Source organism: Miniopterus natalensis, chromosome 16, assembly GCF_054644295.1.
Source record: "Miniopterus natalensis isolate mMinNat1 chromosome 16, mMinNat1.hap1, whole genome shotgun sequence".
In the NCBI taxonomy this organism is placed as follows: Eukaryota; Metazoa; Chordata; class Mammalia; order Chiroptera; family Miniopteridae; genus Miniopterus; species Miniopterus natalensis.
Window position 1 is genome coordinate 24,801,650 of NC_142096.1, and position 24,036 is coordinate 24,825,685.

A 24,036-nucleotide genomic window follows, 5' to 3' on the forward strand; every position below is an offset into this window, starting at 1 on the left:
AAGTGTTCAGGATCATCAGAGTGATGTAACAGAAAGACACTTCGGGAAGATCAATTTGGTACTGATGTGCAGAAGAGATTGGAGGGGGGTGAACTGGAAGCAGAGAGGCAAGTTTTGAAGTCATTATGGCCACACAGGCATAAAAAAATGAATATGGCATCAGAGAAATGAAGCCAAGGGAGGAGATTATGAAAAACAGGAGCGATAAGACTCAGTGAGCCGCTGAACCAGGGGTGAAAGAAAAGTGACAGGGGTTTTGACCCTGGGTGGTTGGATTTCTCTAAATCAAATGAGAATTGGGAGAAGAGTCAGGAAGATTGTATGTGGAATAAAAAGTATGCTCTTAGGGAAGTTGGCATCCACATGGAAATGTCAGGCAGCCAACTAGACATATGTGACTGAATTGTGTGTAAGAAGCCAGGACTGGAAATAAAGGCATGAGATTCATCAGAACACAGGCAATAGCTAAAGCCATGAAAGCAATTCACAGCTTTGAGACAGAGAACACAGCTCGCAGACACAGCCCCGAGTGATAACCTAGGCACCAGGTGAGGGTGGGAGTGGGAGAGGGAAGGGGCACAGGGATGGGGAAGGAGAAGTGGTCAGAGAGAAATGAGCACCACCACATTTGGATAATGCCATTGACTTCTAGGAAAGAGAACTTTAAAAAGGAAGGAGTGGTCTTTGGTAATTGGAGAACTGTATCTCTGCGTGTGTATCTTAAACAACCAATGGCTCACTCGTCTGTTTGAATTAGGGAGGTTGGGCTCAGTTACTACTCTGCTCTGGCTTTTCTTCATCACGGTGATTATTTCCCGGCTGAGCTCATTCTCTAGTGGGCCAACGTGTACTTTGTGCAGCTTACTCAACTCAAGAGAGATCAACTTCAGCAGATCTTTCCTTTTCCAACTGCACCATTAGGAGGTAGCGGGTGACACTGCCACCAAATATTTACTAAGCAACCTACTATGTGAAAGACCCCACTTTAGGGGCTGAGCAAACATCTTATGCACTTATACTCTCCTTTTTAACACAAAAGGTAAGCATTACAAATGTTTAAATAAATCAAATGCAGGCTGGGGAAAAAAGTCTTAAATCTCACATATGGAGTTAATGGTGCCAAGTTGCTTGTTTTTATAAGCACAAGAGCTTTTAAAAGCTGAACACTCTGGCTACGCCCATTAGGTTACACGGTCCCCTCAGACTTTGTTGTATGACATCTGGCACTTTACTGCCTTCGAGGCTAACGAGAAATACCACGCGTGCCATTTGCTTTGTCTCAGTGCTTCTAAAAGGTTCCCTTTCCATTTGGTCTTTCTTTCTCTGTAAGTGGCAATAGTCTTCAAGGATTTCAGGAATTGAAGGTCTGGTGTTAATAGATTTTCTTTCTACTTTCAAATGTCACTCATCCGTTACTCAGAAAGGAAGGGAATATACAGCTAAGATTTGTATGCTAGTTTTACTTGCAACGTTTTTAAAGAATAGTGTTGCCCAGGTGATTTTGAGTATATACATTATGGCTAAAGACAAGGACACCACCAATATCAGGACACTGACGGAGAGGGTCAGGTGCAGATTAACAACAGAGGCTCAGGGTGATGCTTTTCATGGCAAAGCTGGTATGTTACTTTAACAAAAACCCATATCAAGGATTAATGACTTATAGTGTGTGAAAAAAAAATGAAAATTTGCACATGTGTTTGAATTTTACACATCTGCTCACTGTGCAGGAGGCTTAGCACTAAAAGGTATTTTTTTATGTAGGGGCTTTACAAATGCTTGCTGCCATTACTGCCTATATTACCTTTGGCAGGTGGCTTGACCTTCTTAGTTGATAAATTTCATCAGTGGTTCACAAACACTAGTCTATAGATGAGATGCATCAGAATCACTCAGTAATCATTTTTAAAAATTGACTCCAGGGCTTGATTTCTGGATACTCTGATTTAGTATATTTGGGGTATATCCAGGGTGTTTTATGTTTGTTAAATTTGCAGGTAACTCTGATGATCAGCTCTGAGGTCAGCTGAGTTCTTTCTAGATGTAACCTTCTGTGACTGGAGATTCTGGGATGCAAAGCAGGCTGTGATCCCGGACAAGCTTACCTTTTCCATGTACTAAGTGTGGGCATCAAAGCACCAAATCCCATCCAAAAGAGACAATGACAGTCCTTCTCTAGTGGGTGGAAACAGACACTAATTTTTAGACTTGTAAATCTTGGTCTTTAACTAGAGCAAGTGTAAAAATTGCAGGGGAAACATTATCACCCTGCCCTATGATGCCCTTTATTTCAGGGACATTTGGAGCATTTGATTTTTGTTCTTTATTTTCCCAGCATGTGTTGGAAAAAGAGATATCAGGACACAATGACATACCCAAGACATGCAAACCAAACTGAACCCAGGTTTCCAACTCTTCCCCCATCTAGTTCTTATGACATAATTACATACAATTTCTCATGTTGTTATTTCAGATCATTCTAATATTTAAGAGATAAGAGAATTTACTTACAAAATACCATTTCCACCATCTCTTACCCACCTCCTAAAAGGAAAAAAAGGAATCGATGCAAATAACATCCCAAAGAAACATCCCAACAATGCAAAAACTAGCACATTTCAAAAATAAGACTATGCACATTACTCCAACACTTTCTCTTTTCATTTAATGATAGGCCATTCATGCACATTGTTCTAGGTCAATATGTGCTCATAAGTCATCCTAAGTAATAGCTTCATAATATTCTCTAGTAGAGACAGATACCATATTAAGATTTTTTCAATCATTTCCTTTTCGGTGGACTTTTAGTTTGCTTTCAGGGTTTTTGTTTTTTTAAATTTATCTTTATTGTTGAAAGCATTACAGATGTCCCCCTTGCTAGTTCTTTTATTTTGGACTGGTATTTTCCAATGAATGGGGCTGCTCTGCACATGGGTGCCAAGTTCTTAACTCTTACTACATTCTGCTGGATTATTTTCCAAGGAACACACAGCAATTTCACGTTTCTGCCAGCACTGTACGAGAGTTCCTATTTCTTTCACACCCTCACCAGTAGTGAACATTTTCAGTCTTTTAAAGTTTTGCTGATCTGATAGCTGCAAAATGGCATTTTATCACTTTAATATACATTTCCTTGTGTGTGAAATGCATCTTTGCATGTCCTCTTCTGTGGATGACTCTCTAGGATAAAATTAATTATACTCTTCCTTACATCATGTACAAAAAAATAATTCCATATTATTTTAGGCCTAAAGAAAAAGACCGCAAAATAAGAGCAAAACCCCACATTTTTATAACTTTGAGTGGAAAAGATATTTGACATGTTAAACAAGATACATCTAAATGCCATGAAGGAGCAAAATTAAGAATTGAATTTATAACCCCGAAAACTGTTTAAGTTCTTTTGCCTTACAGAAAAAGTCAAAGGACAAATGATAAGTTTGAATAATTATAAAAGCAGTGTTTGTTAAAATACATTTCATTTTCAAAATATACTAGAATCTACAGACATTCTGTGTATACATTTTTTGGGACACCCTGTTTTAGGGCTATTAATCTTTTGTATCATATACAACACATGCTTTTCTTTTCCAAGTACGTATACTTTTTGGAGGGACAACCTGTATATGGTTCTCTCAAAAATTGGTACAAAAAAGCCAAAAGGCAAAAGGTGGCAGAAGAAAAATAAGCAAAGGACACACGGCAGTGATACCTTCACACTGTCACTGTCCCACACGGCCCACGGACATTCCTGTGTTTGGCAGGTAGACAGTGTGTGTTCAGCTCAGGGTCTGGACTAGAAGGCGCCTCCCCTCCCGCGGGGCCTTCTCACGCTCACAGCCTCTCTGCCTACACAGCCTCTCGGCGCTGGCTCCGACTTCCTCGTGGTGTGCTGCCTTTGGTAAACCTCACAAACCTAATGATCACGTCTGAATTTCCCCTTCGACACTTCCCTCCAACCTCCTCTTTCAATCCTGCAGCCAACTCACAGCAGCCCGACTGCCTGCTGAAGCCAACAGCTCATACTCACAGGGCTCTGTACAAGCAGCAAAGGGCCCCCCTGAGCTCCAGTTCACTATTTCAGGTGAGCCCTACGATGGAAGGGCCACAGCCGGGTCGAGAGGTTAGAAACTGAGCTCAGGAAAGGCACCTGTGTTATTCTTACATGCATCAGAATTTAAAGCACTTGTACATCACACGTACAGATGAGCTAATCTATGAGATACGTAAAAATAATAGCAAGCAATTGGGCCAGAATTTCTTTTAAAACTACACAATTAAAAATCATCAGTGAGCAGTGGGAATATCATGTACCTATTACTCCTTTCTCCCTAGATGGAGAGAGCACATTTCCCACCAGCTCTCATCTACTATAACAACCATTCCCAGTAAATGCATCATTCAAAGCCCTGCCTTAAATAACATTCCCAGAAAGCCCTCCTTGTCTTAGACGCATCCCCGACTCTCAGCTGTCAGTTTCCTCTGACTTGGTAGCCCACTGTACAACTTTTTTTTTTTTTTTTTTTAATATCTTTATTGATTTCACAGAGAGGAAAGGAGAGGGAGAGAGAGAGAGAGAGAGAAACATCAATGATGAGAGAGTCATTGTTTGAGCCCACCACCTGGGCATGTGCCCTGACCGGGAATCGAACCCCCATCACCTGGATCCCAGGTCGACGCTCAACCGCTGAGCCACGCCTGGCCGGGCTGTACAACTTCTTTATATCTTTCATCACAGTTGTAATTAACATCTGCCACCTCGACTTGAGTATAAACTCAGTGAAAGCCAGCATCACACCTATTCTGTGTAGAATGCTTAGCACAGTACTAGGTACACAGCTGATGACCACTAAACATTTGTTGAATGAATAAATGAGAATCACAGTATCTTGTTAATTTATATCATACCTATTGTAAGAATCTATAATTATTATAGTTTGTTCATTTGTGCATTACTGATCTCCCTCATGAAAATATGGACTTCACAAGAATAGGGGCTTTATCCCTTACCCTTTGTATTTCTAACATCTGAAACAATGTGGGGCATATAGGTGCTCAATGCAAATTTGATAGATAAATGTGGGTCGCAGAATATGCTATTGTTGGCTGGCTGAATGGAACCTTAAAACAGTCATTACCTCCATTCTCCAACCTCCATGATTGAATATTGTGAGCACTCCCAATTGCTCTCTATTTATTTCAATAACCATGTGCTATTTGATGTACCAACATATTATCTATATTATAAACATATAAAGATGAAAATCAGGAAGTGATCAAATAAATGCTAGATATATAATGTTTTTAGGGACACCCTACTTTTGGAGATCCATTTTTCTGGATGACAGTGAGTCGCCCAGAATTAAACCACAATCAGAGACATAGCTGCCAAACTAATCCTTTTCAATGGTTTTTAACCAAAAGCCTGTTTTGAGACAAAATTCCCTTTAATCAAGGTTCTAGAGCACATGAGAGGAAGGCAAAGAAACATGATTTGCAAATAATTGAAAAGTGGTTTTATTCAAAAGTTTTTTTCCTTTTAGTTTTAAGGTTGAAGTTACTGGTTAGGGAGAGAATCAAGTGTCCATAGATCATGGGTAATGTCTACCCCAAAAGTGAGAAGTTCAAAGTACTAAAAATTCAGGTAAAAGTTAAGGATGAGGGATTTTGACTTGGCAGTGGAGTGGTGGAAAATTTATGCAGACAAGTTTTCCTCTCAATCCATGACCCACAGAGGCAGGATGAAATAGCCCTTAATCTTCTCTGGCAACTTAAAAGACATTCAACCTGGACTAGGTTCTGATTGTCACTATTATGGCAGTTTACAAAGAAATTGATGGTGTGGGAAACTGCTTGCAAATATTTTTCCTGAATTTCTTTTCAAAATATAATGGGCTAGCTCAGGCTGGGAAAAATATATGTCAGAGGGGAATATATGTAAAAGCATAATGGATTCTCCCTCCAGTTATTTCAAATGCTTTTTCCTGACCCATTGCATTAACTTTTAAATGAAAATCTAAATACAGATTTAATCATACTGTGGTATTAGGACCACTAAGGGGTTTCTATTTGAAAACCCGTCTCCTTAAATACACGTATCAGCATGATGCCGGTTGTTTCTGGTATTATTCTAAGCTGAAAAGCCCTAAGCCCTGCTCCAGTGTTTTACAGAGTCCCCAAGATCTGTGTGACATGCTGCAAGGCAGCAGCTTTGGCCATTTAATGCTTCGTTGGAATACCCCAAATCTCATTTTTATTCAGAAATAAAAAATGAGCATGCTGTTTTACTTTTTAGTCATTAGTTTGGCCCTGAGTGTTACATTTATTAAATTTACTGACTTGTGATTCTTATTTGCAAAGCTTCTAGAGCAGTTTTGGCATAAGGCGCCACAGAAAATCCTTACTACAGGGTTGATTTTTTTTTTTTTTTGGCAGGGTGGGGTGGGGGTGGGGACTGACAGGTTTCAAATTACTTTTTCTCGGCATATAAAAGTTGTTTATGCTTCATGTAGAGGTAAATACAGAAAAAGTATAAGGAGGAGGAAAAATATCATCTATCATGCTATCAGTTGGTCATAATAATTACTTAATTTGGAGCATTTCTTCCCCTAATATAGTGAACTATATCATATGTAAGAAATTACAGTTAAACTTAAGCTGTTAGTTAATACAGCTCTGTATCCTGTTTTCTCCCAATTTCACCCTGTACCTCGAGCATTAAAAATTATTTGCAGACATTTACAATGGACATAAAGGTTCCATAGTATGCATTCTAATTAACCTTTCTCTTATTGTTGGACATATAGGTATTTACTGAAATTTTGATAGTACAGTAAATAAATAAATTGGTGATAAATACCTGCCCATACACTCTAAACCTTTGCTCACCATTTCAGATAATTCCCTTAGGAAAGCTTCTTAGAAATACAACTATTGAAAATATTAATGCTGTGAATAGCTTACATTTACTGAGTTTTAAGTGTTAAGTTCTGTCCTAAGCACTTTACATATGTGAGCAAATTCAATATTAGTTCAATATTACAGATGAGAAAACTGGGGCACAGAGAGCTGAAGTACTCTTTTCAAGGCCATCGATAGCATCAGCAGCCTGTTAAAAATGCAGTGTCTCAGGCCCTTCCTGAGCCCTCCAAGCTGGAAGCTGACTGAATCGTTCACAAGATCCCCTGGCGATTCGTTTGCACATTAAAGTTTGAGGAGCTAACAATCCAATTCTGTAACCTTGAGAGATCTTTGCTACTTTAATGGAAAATCTTCACATAAAACTGCTAGCATTTCCAGGAAATGAAAAAAAGTCCTTAATTAAAGCTTATATTAGGCTGTATGAACCATTTGAAATTGATGTTATATTAGATTTTTTAAAAAGTCAAACACTGGCAACTTATTGTGATTCAACTTCAGTAGGTAGAGGGGTGACAATAATAAAACTTATGGGTATCTGCAGTCTGTAGATTGGACCTGAAGAATAAGATGGGGTCCCTTCCTCCAAAGAGTACACAGGTTAGTCAGGAGGAATAAATCCCCAATAAAGAATAATCAGACAATTCATTATGAAGTGCTAAGTGCTGCCCACAAGCATTCTGAGGGCTCAGGAGGAAGTTAGGTGATGTTCTGGAAGATAACTGCCATGAAAGAAAACAATGATTTGTTTCTATTGATGGCAAGAAAAGATGGGCTTGCAAGCCTCAGCAGAATTATTAAAAACGGGTGGCGCTGTGAGCTGCTCGGAGTCTGATTAAACAAACAGATTAAGAATATAAGGTGTTCCACAAAGTGTGGCAGATGTGAATTACTACTTGAACTGCGAAAGCAAGGTGACAGTGTGTCCTTGATGGTGACAGCAGGTAAAGAAAGTTACAGGTCTTCCCACTTAGGGTGCACTATTCTCATGACCCCCACTTGGCCTTTTTTTTAAGTTAATGGATATTTTTAGGTTGGGTAAAATGAACTGGCCTCCCATTGTGCTACAAAAATCAACAGAAGAATCTTAGGAGTAATGAATCCTTAAAGATACACTATGTTTACCACAGCTGTGCTTAATAACTTGTAAATAAATTATACAGTATGTGTAAGAGTACAAAACCTTTGTTAAATATTTGCCCTGAAATTTTTCATTCTTTTCAGCATTTGCGATTTGCTGTTAGAGTGAGATTGGGTCAGCGTGATGATTTTGCATCTTCCCACATGCTGGTTTGGAATGCCGCATTCTGGGGGAGGTGGTGGAATTGACAATAATCCCACTTTACCATTTCATCTTTTTCTTACTAAGATCTCTTTCTGAGAAGGAACTAACCTGCCGACAGTTGGGCTCATGGTGAGCTGCTATTCATCTGGTAGTTAAATGCTCTCTATATAAATTGCATTAAAGAAAAAAACCGCAAATGCTTTTTCACATGCAAAAAGGAGGGCACCGGTGGCAAGTCTTTTGGCTTGTCATACGTCGTTTTCTTGAGAAACTATGCATTAGTGTCACAACTGGAGAATGACTCTCCAACCTTGGGACCTTCCTGTTGCTATTTTCCAGCTGGTTCTCATCTGCCCTCACTTCTTCCACAGCTCCTTCAGTCAAGGCTTTCTGAGACTGAGCCTTTCTCACAGGGACCAGTGATTCACATAACTTCTACCTGGATATTTACAGATTTTCTACAGTTTGCTGCCATGGGAAGGCAGCAATCACGAAAGCCTGATTGCTGCTCCAATCACGAAAGCCTGTAAGTCTGAGGACACTTTCAACCACATAGCGCCCGATTTGATCAATCCTATCTGTACGAATTTTTATCATTAGCTTATTTGAAAGGAAACTGTCTATACTGTCCAGAGCTATTCTGTTTCTGTGGCACCTGGAATGTATATGGAGATCTGAGTAGGGGGGCCGAGTATAGAAATTGCAAACAAACGTATGTTCTTACTGCCTCAAGACATCTAATGAGTTAGAAAAAGATGAGCCAAATAGAAGAACATGGACAGCCAAGTTCTGAGAGACCAAATGGAAGGCCTTTGGTTTGTAAAAATTAGTCAAAGATTAGAGAAGGTGATAAACTCAACGTGAACTGATGGCAAAGGAGCGACTGACAATATCAGATGAGTTCATATGTATTCCTTAGGGGATAAACAATGACAAAAGGCAAGGTCACTTCTCTATATTTGGTAAAAGGCAATGGTCAATAAACATGTTGACCAGCTGGAGTGCATTCTGCTCTAGACAAGAAACCGGGGCTTAGGTTTAGGCTTAGGCTCAGAAATCTCCCCAACACAGAATGCTGTTCAAAGAAATTTTAGGGGTCTGTGTGAGTAACATATCTGGAACCAAATGTGGGTAATCACGTGAGTGGGACCCGAAACACACGGAGCAGGGGGAAAATGACATGGGAGTGGGGAGTATCACACTTAGGCGCATACCGGTGACAGCTCTCGGGGTCCCCACATTCTTCCTGCAGCCGTAAGGGGTGAAAGGTTCTATTTCTCACCACTTGCCATTGATGAAATCTAGTCCAGCAAACTGCCTGCAAATGTTGTCACTTTGATTCCTAATTTATCAGTTTCCTTACTTGCCTACTTTCTTCCCTTCTTACCTCTCTTCTTCCCTCCTTTCCATCCATCTAACTTTTACTAAATATGTCAAACACTCCTGGGGGACTGTGAGCGTGCAGATAAAAATAAAATACAGCACCTTTCTCTCAACTTGCTACAACTGAAAAGGAGAGAGAGGATATGCACAAACCACCACAACACCCAGAGGTACGTGGCGATTGCTGTGAACAATGGACAGAACGCTGTAGGGCCTCAGAGGAGGGAGCCATCACAGCCCATTGTGGCATCAGGGAGGAGTGGACAGATGTGGAGGAGAGAGGGCTTCCCCGGAAATGTGCCACCTAGACAAAGGCACAGAGCAAGAGATGGAGGTCATTTTGAATCGATTCACAGAGTAAAGAGAAAATACACAGAGGGCTATCTGCAGGGGAGCAGCTGGAACAAAGGGTGAGTAACTGCTCCCCTCAGCCCCTCAGCCTCCATGTCACCTGGGTACTTGTCCTCCACAGTGGTTCTCAAATGTTAGCTTCCATCTCGAAAAGGGCTCCTTAAAGCCCAGATAGCAGAGCCAAGCCCCAGGGTTCCTGATGGGGGGAGGGAGGGTGTGACCTGAGAATGTGCATTTCTAACAAGTTCCCAGAGGACACTGATGCTGCTGGTCTGAGAACCACTGTCCAGGGACACGACTAGGCTCTCACCACCTGCTGGTTCCCACACCTGCCAATTTCTACCCTCAGATATTCACATGGCTCCTAGTCTCTATTTATTTCTCTTATCTCTTCTGACATTCTTTATCGGCTTTCTATGCTTTATCTATCTTCATAACCCCTATCAGAACTTAACACTAGGCTTTATTAATTTCCTGTTGTCCCATTAAAATACAAATCTTATGAAAGACTGTTTTATTCACTGGTGCCTAAAGCAGTGCTACATTCCTATCACCTAATCCCTGTCCCATCCTAGGCCGTCAGATGGTGTTGGGCACATGGCAGGCACTCAATAGTGTAGACTGAATGAATGAGATATTGTCTTGGAAAGAAAAGTCAGGATAAGGGACCTGTATAGTTTGAAACAGGATGGAAGCCAAGATAACTCAGGTCAGATGCTGCACTGCCCCCGTCTTATCAGTAAAGATGCATTTTTTTGCTCTTATTAGTAACACACTTGGAGTTGGAAGGGAAGGTTAGGCAGACTGAGGGCTTGAAGTAATTGGAGAGTTTTTAGAAGTGCTATTGTGGACAGCAAACTACCATAACAAACTAGGCTTCTAGAAAAAAAGGAGAAAAGAAACCCTCGTTTTAGGCAGAGGAAAGAAGGCAGACTATATTTACTTCTCTAGGAAACACCAAAGTGGTTTTCCTACCAGATATTATATTAAGATGATTTTGTACTCCCCCCTTGCAATCATTTCCCTTTGCTTCCACACAGAGATACGAAAACTTAGAGAGCACCGGACTCCCCCATATGTGTCCCCCTTTTCTGCTCTGCAGGGCAAGGGCTGAGAATCTTTTTCAGCAGCAAGTTTTTAACTACTCAGAACAGCTCACTACACAGGCTTGTCCCAAATGTCCCTAACCTTCCCCATGTGTACCAATTTTGATGCCACATACATTGCCCTCATATCATCACACACAATATATACATTCCACGGAAACATGATTGCGAAGCTACAGTCGGATCCCAACCATATCTTACTACAAGTCTTATGTCCTCATTACATTCACACAAAAAATCATAAAAGGAACCAAGTAAACATTTAGGCAACTCAGGCATCAATCTGTTAAGAGGACCATCTGAAAGGCGGATGGGAGAGATGAAAACATGGTCCATGAGGTCACATGTACAGACAAGGTTACAGACTCTAAGCGCCAGAGGGACCAGGATGCTGATGCGGTGATGAAGCGTGTGACCACACGGGAGCTTCATCTTTAGCAGTCAGTAACCTCAGACTAAAATGCTATAAAAGTGCAAAGAAAACAAAGGTGGAAAGGAATAGGAAGAGCGTGTGCTGACTTAGTATACTTGCACTGTCATTTGTGGATGTTTTCCAACTGTTTAGATCATTGGATTAAAACACAAGGCCTCAGGAGCCAGAGACTCTACCTCTCTCTACTTTGAAGATTCCTAGCCCTGCTTGGGAATAAGGAATGACGGCCAAGACGTCACCCCTGGTACTCCTGGAACTTGGCTGGGGGGCTGGGATGGGTGGAAGGATGGAGGAGGAACCGGTACCTCCACTTCCCAGGTAACTGACAGGAGGAGGGAGAGGGGCGGCCCATTTATTTGGCTAAGAGACACAGACATTTTCATAGATCTTTTACTTAATTAATTCCCCAGGAGGACAGAAGGTGATGGAAAGGGAATCAATTTTGTAACAGGATGTGTCTACGTGAGAGCCTTTCTAACTAACATTAGACGTAATAATTTACTGAGCGTAATACCTTCTATTATACTCCGGTTTATGAAGAACTCTGTCACTTCAGTCAAGGCTAGAGAAATACAAGTTAGTGGCAGCCTTTCCCTTATCTTCTTTCCTCCCCTGCTGTCATTTCTGTGCTTTCATATCATTTGAGCTCTAACACAGATCATCAGAGCTAAGGGTGTATTCTTTCCGCTTTCAGTGCCAGCTTGGCTTCTCTATCAGTCAGGGTCTCAGCAGACACAGGATTCTGCTCAGACGATGCAGCTAAAGAGACTTTAATAAAAGAGCTCTCTACAGAGATGTGGGCAAAGTGAGGAACCGGGCAAGGGATGCTGAGGCACCCAGAGATTAGGGATTCCTGGGCCTAAGGGGACAGAAGGAGGAAACTATCTCCTAGGAGGCAGGGAGAGCCGACCCTTGGCAGCTTGTCCAGCAGGAGCCCTTACTGCGGAGGCTGGCAGCTACCATCCGAGCTGTCACTGCTGCCAGGAGGGAGGGATGGGGGAAAGGACTCCGGCCTTTCTCTCCTCCTGCTGCTCATTCAACTGCCAGGGATGGAAGCCACAGAGACACCTCTGGCAGGCACAGAAAAGCAGAGAATGGATGGTGGGGATTTCTGACATCCATCTTGCTTGACTTGCTTTTGGGCTTCCTAAGGGCCTTTTTAAAGATATTTCCTCACACTTTTGCAGAACTCTACTAGGCTGAATGTTGAGGACCCATTGTGGCATGTTCCAGGCAACATGTAACATGAGGAAACATGGAATGATCCTCAAAAAGTTCATGGAGCTGGGTTCATGGTTCCAACACAGACTCATCTCTGCCATCAGCTGGACCCTCACTAGTGTCTGGTGATCCCTCTGAAGCCTCCAAGCCATTTTCTTCAGGAACATTTTAAAACGAAATCACCTCTCTTTTATCAGGCCCCCTATTCACTATCTCTTCATGGGACCAGTACCTCTCTTCCTACTCTACAGAGAAAAGAGGGGCCAACTAGCTTTCTGCCTCTCTAGAGACCTAACTTTATCAGTTCACCCCTCTCTCCTCTTTATCTACAGTCTCTCCCTCTCTTCTTTTTCCTACCACTTCCCAAGTATAGACAAGACATGGCCATATTTAAAAGAGTAAAAGCCAAATAACAAAACCCGTCTTCAACTCAATATTGACTCTCCACCTGAATCAACACCCTCCCTTCATTAATTTATTGAACTTATGGTCCACACTCCCTGCTAATTTCCTTATAGCCCAGTCATTCCTCAACTTACCATGCTCTGGTTTTTACTCATCACACCAACAAAGCACCTTTGATAATACAAAATTGATTTAATGGCCAAACCAACAGATACTACTTTACAGTACTTGACACCTTCCTTCTTGGATCTCTTATTTTCCAGGGTTTCTGACAATTCATGGTTGTTTTACTCTCTCCCTAGGCCTTTATGCTGGTTTCCTCTCTGGCTTTTTCTCTGTTCTTTCAGGTTGAGGCTCTCTACTCTTTTCATGTAATGAGTGCTCCCTAGGTGCTCTATCCTACGTCCAAGGTTTTGAGAAATTCTGTTTACACATCAGTACTGGAATCTATTTCTAGCCTAGATCTCTCTCTTGAGTTCAGACCCATCTATTCATTTTATAGGCACCTCAAACTATACATATTCAAAAAAGTACCTAACTTCTCTGCAAAGAGCTCAGTCCCATTATTCAATGCTAAGAATCACTTTACACAATTTCTCCTTTCCTCTCCTCTTTGATTACCTAATTGTAAAAATTCTACCTCCTAAATATTTCTTTAATTGGTTACCTCATTTCTCTTCAATTGTTACTGCTACAAGGTAGGCTCTAATGCATACTACCATAGTCACCATGACACCCCAGTCTTCTTGCCTTAAATCTTCTGCCCTCAAATCTTTCCTTTTCAATGATGGCAAAGGGAACTTTCTTTTTTTAAAAAATCCCAAAAACCAACAACATACTTATTTTAAGTCCCTGTTTAAAATTCATCATTAGCACTCTGTCACCCTTGGGAGAAGTCAGAACCTCCTGGGATATATGCATGAAGCCTTACCTCACCTCTAGTTACTCCCATCAAGAGAAAACCCCTTTGTTTTAGCCATACTTAATTGCTCCAGTCTTCTAGACTTCACCAGGCTCTCTCACCTGTGTTTCTTTGTACATGCAATATATTGCCTGTGTCTGGAAAGACTTAATCTAAATTCTACTTGTTTTTTTTTATTACTGAGATCAGGGCCACGTCCTTTGAGTATGAATCGTTTAAAAGAAAAATGCAAAATAGCTTGGCTATTAAAGAATCCATCTCAAAAACCTGTTTGTCTTTTAAGACTCATCTCACATGCAAGAAGCCTTCTTTGGTCTTCTCTCCACCCTTCCAACTGGATTAAGTGACCCTCTCCTGCACTCACCCAGCACCAAGAGTTTTCCCTGTGGGCACAGTGATCCAAGAGTTGGAATTGTTTGTTTATTTGCCCGAGTTGCTCATTACGACTGTGCACATGGACTGCTCTTTTATCTCAGTAGTCCCAGACTTGCAGAGGGCCAGATACCCTACAAATATTTATAGAAATGAAATTAAATCTTCCCTCATTAAACACTTCTCAGTCTTGCCAAATCACTTTACTTCAACCCCAAAACTCTAGGGAATAGGAGAGAGTTAGATGACTTTTGGATTTACCAAACACACTTTGGTCAACTGGAAAGAACGCTGTGCACTCGAGTGACCTGGGTTTTAGTCCTAACTCCATCACCAGCTCTGCAAATTCCTTTACCTTTTCGGAGTTCTTCCTCTACTAAATAAAGGGGTTGGGCTGTGATTTTTCTTTATGCCCCCTCCAGTTCTGACACTATGACTTAAAGGGACCATTTGCAGAATAAAAGTGTGCACTTTAGCTTGAAGTGAAAAAATCTAAAAGCCTATTTGGATGGATCGTTTCTTCGGGAGAACCATCTGGAGGGGAGGAGAGGCTGGTAATCATTAAATAATCAGAATGGCCACAGAGAGAGAGAGAGAGAGAGAGAGAGAGAGAGAGAGAGAGAGAGAGAGAGAGAGAGAGAGAGAGAGAGAAAATGCTAGTGATTTCTCAATATGTTTTCCCAGATCTGGCCCCTTGGACTAAAGACCATTATTTCATTGCCTCCCTTGCAGCTAAGGCCATCTACCCGATTCTGGCCAGTAGGAAGTGATGTTTGAACCTCTGGATTGTGCTCTGAAAGAAGAGTGACCATGCCTTCCTTCTTGAGCCACCTTTGGGAGTTGAGTGCCGAGTATGGCAGAGGTAAGGGCAGAGGGAGCCTGGTTCTCCAGCACTACCCTCTATGCCTGCTCTGTATTTTTACATGAGAGAGAAATAAATTTGCTGTTTAAGCCATTGAGTTTTACGTTTCTTTGTTATAGCAAAAAGACAAAGAAAAACAAAAGAAATACTGCTACAGTACTCATAATGACATAGTAAAACATTTTTTAAATTTTAGTGTGTCTTTTCAAAGTGCAGAGAGAAAAAGAACAAAGATGGTAATTTCATTGAAGAGAACCAGTTACTAGAAGTTTGCGTCAATAAAATAATTAATTTTTTAAAGGAAATTTACTATATTTTCTAGAAAGAGATCCTAAAGCTTTGTATTCTGTATTCTACTTTATCATAAAGAAGCTAACACCCAGAGGCAGGTTGGGAAGGCATTTATTGGGCAAAGCAAATTCTAATTCTCTAAACCAGTTGTCTACTGATTGATCATAATGAAGACTCTAAAACAAGTCCCCAAAAGGGTTTTATTCTCTGTTCAGTAATTCCATTTACAGAGACACAAAAACATGTAATGCTTTTGTAGCTTGTACAATATGAGCTGTGAAGTTATGAAACATTAACATCCTTCATTGCTTTTCAAGGGTGGAAATCATTATGTTAATGGTATTACCCAGAAAGTATCCTGGCGCCATAAAATAAAGACTCCATTATCAGATTGGGCTCCAAGGAGAAAGTGGCCCAGAAGCATTTGAAACCCTCCTCCTTCCGCTAGCTCAGTGGCAGAGGGATGCTGATCTCTAGGGAGCACAGTCTGTGGCGACTTCAGGTCAGAGGAGGAGAGCTGCAGCATGTCTGATGGGCAAAGCAGGAGGTCCCAACACAGAACATACCACAGGGAAGGAAGCTTTTGTATAATCAGCCAATAAATAATAAGTAATTAGGGGTTGCACTTTGAGCTAGTGCATAAAGAAAACTAAAAATATTCTACCATTAATAAGGGCCAAGAGCTAAAAGGAACTTCTAGAAGGTATTGGAGAATAATCCCATTAACTATAAACGAACTTGTAGGGGAAAGGTTCAGTAGCAACCCGAGAACCCCCCATACATCCTTCATGATCCCTAATGCCCCAAATCTGTATCTCACACATTTCAACCTATTTTCATAATTGAGATGGCTTGTTCTCACTTGAGGTCCTTATTATGAATGGGGCCGGCCTACTTTGTTTCTTAAAGATGAGCACTGCTGAAGCTAGTTCTCTGACCTGACTTCCCAGGGCTTTCGGGACTGAGGAAGAGGGAAACAGAGGCAGAAGAATTAGAGTCTGATTATAGAGGTCTTGAAAGCCAGGCAGAGGATTCTGGATTTAATGAAGTAGGCAATAGGGAACCAAGTAGATATAACACAACAAAGATTTTGTTTTAATAAGATCATCAGTATGATAAATGACTAGACAAAGGTAGATCAGTTAAGAAAAAATTACCGTAATCTAGGCTGAGATAAAGAAGTCCTGAACATGGCTGGTGGCTATTACAAGGGAGAGGAGAGAACAGGTCACTTTTTATAAGAATGGAAGGAAGCAGAGATAAACTTGTTCTTTAGCAATGAAATAAGGGAGTAGCTGAGCACTTGAAATAAAGCTCATCAAAATAACAAAGGCAATAAAGAATAAAAAGCTTGAACCCACAAAATGAAGGGTCCTGCCCATATGAAGACCCTTCTCAGACTGAAAGGAGACACTGCCAATTACTATACCAGGACAGCAGGTGCAAACTGGAACAGTCTTGGGAAAATGACAATTTATGGCCATCCTACCTGAAAAGAGCTTTAACTATCGACACAGAAGATAATTCCCAGATTCATACAACCAGCCCTAGGTTTCTAAAAGTTCAGAGCATTAAAAGTCGCCATTGTAGGATAAAAAAATGAAAGCTGCTACTGAGAGAGGGTCTAGCCGGAGAGGTGGGATGGAAACACGTGATGTCCCTGAGGTTGACCCTGATCTATTGTCACTGTATTTCTCACAGTCCTTTTCTCTTCAACATGTCACATCCCAGCTTGGGGCCTCTTTGCCTACAGGATTTTGAGAACCAAACACTTAAAAAAATTTATTTCCTTCAAGTCTAATTTCTGAATATTTATATTCGTTTCCATGAGTGACAAGGTAACTTGGACACTATAAGCTATAGCATGGACACTGACTAATCAGAACGCACCAGCTGGCTAGTGGCTGTAACCAGCCTTCACACACCTATGGTCATGGGAAAAAGCCCGACTCATTGGAGCTGCTCCCCTGAGAAGGGGAAAAAATTCCTCAGAGACATGAAAGGGGTCTTCATGAATGCAGAACTGGTGTGGAAGGAGGGGACAGGAAGCCTCTCAGGCAGATCCATTACCAATAGTTTCAAGACCCCAGAAGCAGTTCTGGTGGCAGGAAGGCAGTTCTCTCTTCACCTCTATCTGAGATAAAGCAGGGCTGGGTGACAATAGATGAGGCCCTGGAAGGATTTCTACCCCTCCCTCTTGGTTCATGGAGCTCTCTTATCAATTTCATGGTAGTCTGTCATTCTTACAGCATTTACACATTGTATATTAATGTTAGGTGTGGGGCTATTTCCTGTAAGCTCTCGGAGGACATTGGCTCTGCTGGTCAACATTCGTGGCACAGAGCAGGCATTCGAATAATATTTGTTCGATGAATGAAGGCACACATCCACAGCCACTTTCTGTGCTACTGTGTGTGTGTATGATAATCTAAAGTTCCTTCATTTTCCATTTTTCCATCCCTGTGGTCTCTGCCTGCTTTTCTAGTAATGATTACCATCAGTGACTTGTCATCACCCTAGAGAAGGTGACCAAGATTAAGCTTCCAATTTTATCTACATAATCTACTCCTTTATTATCTTAAAAGGATCAATTTCACAAATAAAATTATTCAGTTTTTTTGTTTTTTTTTTTAAAGCAATTGTTTTCTATACTTGAGTGGGTGGTAGAGTGAGAAGTACTAGTTTGTGGAGTCAGGTGGAGCTGGGTCAGGTAACGCTGAGCTTGGGTTGCCCTGTCTGCACCTCATTTCACTTATCTGTACAATGGGAATACCAAACACTGAGTAAGCGCCCAGCTGGGCGTGGCTCAGCGGTTGAGCATCGACCTAAGATCCAGGAGATCTTAGTTCAACTCCCAGTCAGTGCACATGCCTGGGTTGCAGACTCAATCCCCAGTGTGGGGGGGGGGCATACAGGAGGCAGCCGATCAATGACTCTCTCATCATTGATGTTTCTATCTCTCTCTCCCTTCCTCTCTGAAATCAAAGATATATTTAAAAAGAAAACACAACTGCATAAGGTTGAGAAAATATTTTTATGAATGTTTATATTAAGTATTAATAAGGATTAGCTTTTTTACCACCCTGTTAAGTCTTAGAAAATGCCAAGAGCCATGCACTACCCTTTCTCACAAGACCTTGGTGAAGAAGGTTCTAATATTATCTCCATTGTCCTAGAGGCTCAGAGAGGTTAAGGAACTTGCCCAAGGTAACAGTGCTACCAAGTGTGGGAAAGCAGAAATTGAAAACTAAGCAGTTGAACTTCAGGACCTATACACATTGTCACATTGACTCACATGAAAAAAGTACAGAGTAAGTAGTTCTCAAAAAACCCTAGCCACTGTAAGTCCACAGCACTGGCAGAATTTATTGCTTTGTTGTCTTAGATCTGTCTTTTATACCACCAGTAAAAGAAAAAATCTACCCTAATTTCCCCTGATTTGGAAGATCTTCAGGTTTTTGCCCTTAGCATCCCAGTGTAATAAATAACCAGGTCTGCTTCCAGGAACACGAGGAAGTGAGGGAAAAGGAGAGAACAGTGATGTCTGCCTGTGTCCACTCACTGACTGACGTCTTTTTAACTGGAAAATGACTTGCATGGCAGCCCTCAAAGTCCTCTGACAGTAGGGTATCGATACATATTACTTGAAGTCAAGTTATTTTCCACATTTAGTTTAACTCTTTTTCTAAGTATTTTACACTTGATCTTAGCCAAAAGGCCGAGCAATTTTTCTCTGTATTTTAAATCTCCCTTATAAATGTGTGATTTCATACAGCTATCCAAAAAGACATTAGCTCTTATCAGATTTTCCTTGTACTTTCTCTGCAACTTTTTTCCCCCTGAGACCCTTAAATTTGCCATTTACTACTAACCATCTATCACAGAGTTGACACTATACAATTGTTACTAGTTTACGTAGAAAGAGGACTGACTGGTCTGCCCTCAGTGTTCTATGTTTTATTCATGTGCAGAGGCCTGCAAATGATAATCCCATATTGTTAGAGTCAACCAAGACCTGCAAAAATATTTTTATAAGAATGCAAGAAGAAGGGCTGCTCCATAATTATTAGCAACAAAACCAGAACAAATTATATAAGGAATAAAAATGAAGTGGTTTAGAATTACAACTTTGGATGGGCAACACAAATAATGCTAAATATTATCCCACTATGTCAGCCCCTCAGGTTCTCCCTTCCCTGGAGAGCTAGGCTTCCAGAGAGCAGTTCCTGAGTAAACAAAGCCAAAATCTCCCAACCCTACGTAGCGTTTGCCTTTGGTGATGAGACAATAACAGGTAAGTAATGCAGTTAAGTAAAATCCCCACCCTTTAGATGGGGAATGTGCTCTGTAACCTTTTTTGTCTAAAGGAAGTTCTAGGCTTCTACTGTGAGGGACAGGTAAGGCTGCCTTCTTCACTTTCTCATTTTTGCAGTTTTCATCCAGCTTTCAGACGCCTGGTAATTTATACATTTGGGGTTAACTTATTATGTAGCAGCCAAAGAGAAAATAGCAATTATTACTTTCATTGCAGAATAGAAAAGGTAGTGCAACTTCCTCCAGAGAGTTCCAGTTGCTGCACATTCTGGAAGGGCACCAGCATTGGCCTCATTTCCTCGGAGAGTGCGCACACCTGCGCAGCTGAAGCAGGCCTGGTACCTTGTCATGGAGTGCCACACACTGAAATAGTTATGGAGAGGGCCATAGAGAGGGCCACAGCTGAGCAGAGGAGTGAGGTCCTCTGTCACACGGCACATCTAACCCTGTGATGTATGTTTATCACATGGCCTGAGTCAGCTAGGGCAGTGAGAGTAAATTCCTCCCCAACCTCAGCCTGTACCATCAACCATTAAACACGGGCCTCTTTCCCCAGGTCTCCAAGGGTGGTGACAAATGACAGGATGTAGAGCCTGGACTCTGTGTGTCTAGGAGGCCAAAAAGCAGCCCTCAGATGTTCACTCCTTTCTGTTTCTCGTGGGAACAGTGGGGTGGAAAAATTGGGGACTGCATGACCATAGATAGTCCCCATCTTAACCAACACCCCCACCCCCAGCCTGTATCCCCTAAAACTGAGGACATGTTCTGAAAATGTCCCCTGTAAGCACTGTGCTCACAGGGACTCTAAAGGCAGAGCCTGGATTCTTCAGGAGCAGGTAAACACAGTTCTAATTCCAGGGTCACACTTAGAAATTCTCTTTACACTATTCCTAGAAAGAGCAACCCCACTTTAGGACACTGGGCACTCCCTGGTCATAACCCAGGTCTACATGAAAGCTTCCCTCAGCTGGTAATTATCGAGCAATAGTAGACCATTTAAAAAAGATTTAAGACACCGGTTTCCCTCCTCTGCAGAAAAGACTTAAACTAGAGGAGTTATTTAAGGTTTTTCCAGCTCTAAAATGCAGCAATGCCATAATTTCCAGATTCAAAGCATGACCCCCTGCAAATTCGAGCAAAGCACACGCTGTATACATATCTTCCAGGGCGAGCCTTTGGGATAACAGGACGTGCACAGCCACACACCACCCCACGTGCCCCGTGCCGCCTCATGAAAGGCATCTGGACACAAAGCACACTAACCTACTGGGGAAAATGAATTGTTTTCCCTTCTGTATTTCTCCCTTCAGAAAAACACCCATATTTTACAGTTGGCTACTTTTATTCTGCTTATTTCGAGTTGATTCATTTGCATCACTCAGATTTGAAAATCCTTCTAAAAACCACACTGTGGGCTAACAAGCATTAAAAATAAAAATCACAGTCAGTTCTTAAATTAATCACCGGTGACTTTCAACCCACTGCTCCTGCACACAATGCTACAGAGAAACTTTAGTTTTCAGGTCAGAATTCACGTGGTACAGCAGCATCCCTCCTGCCCAGCAGCCACCAAGGCAAATACTGCAAATACTGCCCGTAGCCACTGCAAAGACAGGGTCCCATTCAACGCGGGGCCGCAGGGGAGGGTGGCCACTACTGAAAGCATGGAAAGCTAGATTTGCACCCATCACATTCTCCCAGTGAGCTCAACCACCGAGCCGGGGGCTCCCGGGCATGTTATTTTAGGTGACCAGGAAGGGGTTCAGATTCCCACAGAGAGACCACCATACCCAAGCCAGCCCCCTCATCCAACTAAAAGCCCTGCAGGGCATAAAAGTTGCTGCACTCACCCAGCATAGCGGTTGTTGTAAAGGTGGCTGTGCCCTGGTTGCAGAATTTTCAAAAAGAGCAAGCAGAGAGGCAGAGAGGCAGCTGTCTGGCTCCTGGGCTTCCCGAGGAACTTCATAGCGTTGCAGTGAGGGAGCTGAAGTTAGTTCCAGCAGTCACCCGAGGCTGGAGGTGGCTCACAGCACCCCCTCCACACTCCACCCGCTCAGGGTCTCAGAGGGTGTGGGGGGGGAGGGTTGGGAGTGAGCAAAATGTGACACTTCTTTCCAGCCACAGAATAAAAAAAAAAAAGTTTAAGCAGCCGAGGAAGGGAAAGACTTGGTCTTGGGACAAGCAGCAGCAGCTTACACAGCCCAGCCCAGCCCCTGAGTCCGATCCTTAACCAGGCTCCCCTGGAGGGGGCTGGGCCTCCCCTGTGCTGACTCACGACAGGGGCTTGCTGGGTGCTGCTCCCTTTGGGTACTCCTCTCTGGTTTTTGTTTGTTGCTTTTAAATTTCAGGCTCCTAACATTTTTTGGCCAACCTTTCTCTTTCTATTACGTTCTACAGCAGACGGCCCTAACCTAATTGCAAATGATTTGTTTGAGGATGAGCTAAACATGTAGGCATAGACCATTCCAGGCTTAAGGTTTATGATCTACCACGACGAATCTCCACACGAATTCCACATCCTGAAAGGCACAGTGAAGAGCCTTGATGAGTATGGACTCTGGGGTGAGCTAGGGGCACCCGGGTATGAACAGCCAGCCTTGATCCCCATGGTTGTCTGTACCAAGAAGCGGCAGCTGCTCCCCCGGGCTTCAGGAAGCTCTTGTAGTCCTTCCACAGCATCAGGACCCAGACCTGCGGCTAGTTCTGAGGTTCTCTTGGGGAACAGGAGGCCTCCAAGTGCTTTATCACCTTCTCTGCACATTTGGAATCACTTAGGGAGCCAGACCATTTAAATCAGAATTCCCGGGGGGTGGGATCAGTCATTTAAAAAGCTCCTCAGGTGTTCCAATGTTCAGCCACCATGCTGGTCTTGAGTGGGCTTCTCAAACTTTAACATGCATGCAAATCACCTGGGGAGCTTGTTAAAATGCAGCTTCTGATGCAGTAGGTTGGGGCTGGGGCCTGAGATTCTGCATTTCTAACTCGCTTTTGGATGCTCCTCATGCTGCTGGTCCTTCAGCCAGACTTGAAATTAGAATAGCAAGGTTTTACTTTAGAATGAGGTCTAATTTTCCTTCTCTCTCTCTCAAAACTACAGGTGGAGGGAATCCTGGAGCAAACCACTTCCTTCTTGGTTTTCTAATGGTGGTAATGAAGAAGGCTTTTTGCATCCACGTGCTTGTACCCAAGTATACAGAGCACGTGTTTGGGGGCATGTGCTTTGCTCTAATAAATAAGAGCAGTGTTATCTAGGGTGCCTCCTGTTATCTTCCATGTCAAATCCTGGTCATATTATGAAAGAGAGTGTGAGCCAAATCTATCATGCTCACTCATGTACTTTTCAAATTTCTTGAAGAGTCCTGGTCAAGAACTCCTGTGCCCTCCAGTATTATAGCCAGAGCGCCTGTTTAGAAGAGAAACACCAAATCTCCCCCCATGTTCTCCACCTGGGGAGTTGAACTAAACTCATAGGAGGTTGGTCCTTAACAGAGCTGAAAAGATTTTCACTTGAAACGAATCTTTGAAGCTGTCTTCATCTACCCCTGGATTAGTTTAGTGGGTCTCTTCCTTGAGCCCCCCTCCCTAACACCTGCTATGCCCTTTACTGTAGGGAACTCAGTTCAAGTGTTTGTCTGGTTTCCTCTCAAGGCTGCCTTCTCCTTGAATGCAGAACTGTACCCCTTTCACGTTTCTATGCACTTCCTTCTATCCCCTAGAGGGAGCACCATGTTCAGTGAAGGACGATTGACAATGTTGAGTGAATGATGAACCTGGGAAGGGATTCATTCAACAAGCATGTACTCTGTGGCTTCTGTATCCAGAGAGAGGAAAAAACATCAGGGTGGCAGAGAGCTCTGTGGCTGCCTTTGAGGAGTGGAAGACCTCAGGTCTCCTGGTTTTGTTTCTTGTTGGTTTATGATGTTGTTTTCTTCTTCCTGACTTCACGGCCCAGTGCTTTGGTCTCTGTAAACTGTGAGGCTGCTCTGCAAGGCTCACAGTGATGCTTCCTGAGGCCTTTCTGATGAGGCCAAGAAAGCCTATGTAAAAGCCAGTGAACTGTTGAAATAAGAGGTTACTGTGTAAATAAAACACTTCATCTCTTTGCATTTCATTATGTCAGAACAATGTATAAATCTGTCATATTATATCACAACATTAAACTAGGAATGTTCA

General features: G+C 42.3%; 1 protein-coding gene across 1 annotated transcript in view; it reads right to left on the reverse strand.

Annotated features, from left to right (window-relative positions):
• Nucleotides 1-22,397, reverse strand: part of CPA6 (carboxypeptidase A6) — a 201,550-nt gene extending 179,153 nt beyond the window's left edge. The window contains exon 1 of the mRNA XM_016206444.2: nt 21,714-22,397. Coding sequence (XP_016061930.2) covers nt 21,714-21,829 — 116 coding nt within the window. The 5' untranslated portion in view covers nt 21,830-22,397. The remainder of the gene's footprint in view (nt 1-21,713) is intronic.
• Between the last annotated feature and the right edge of the window lie 1,639 nt (nt 22,398-24,036).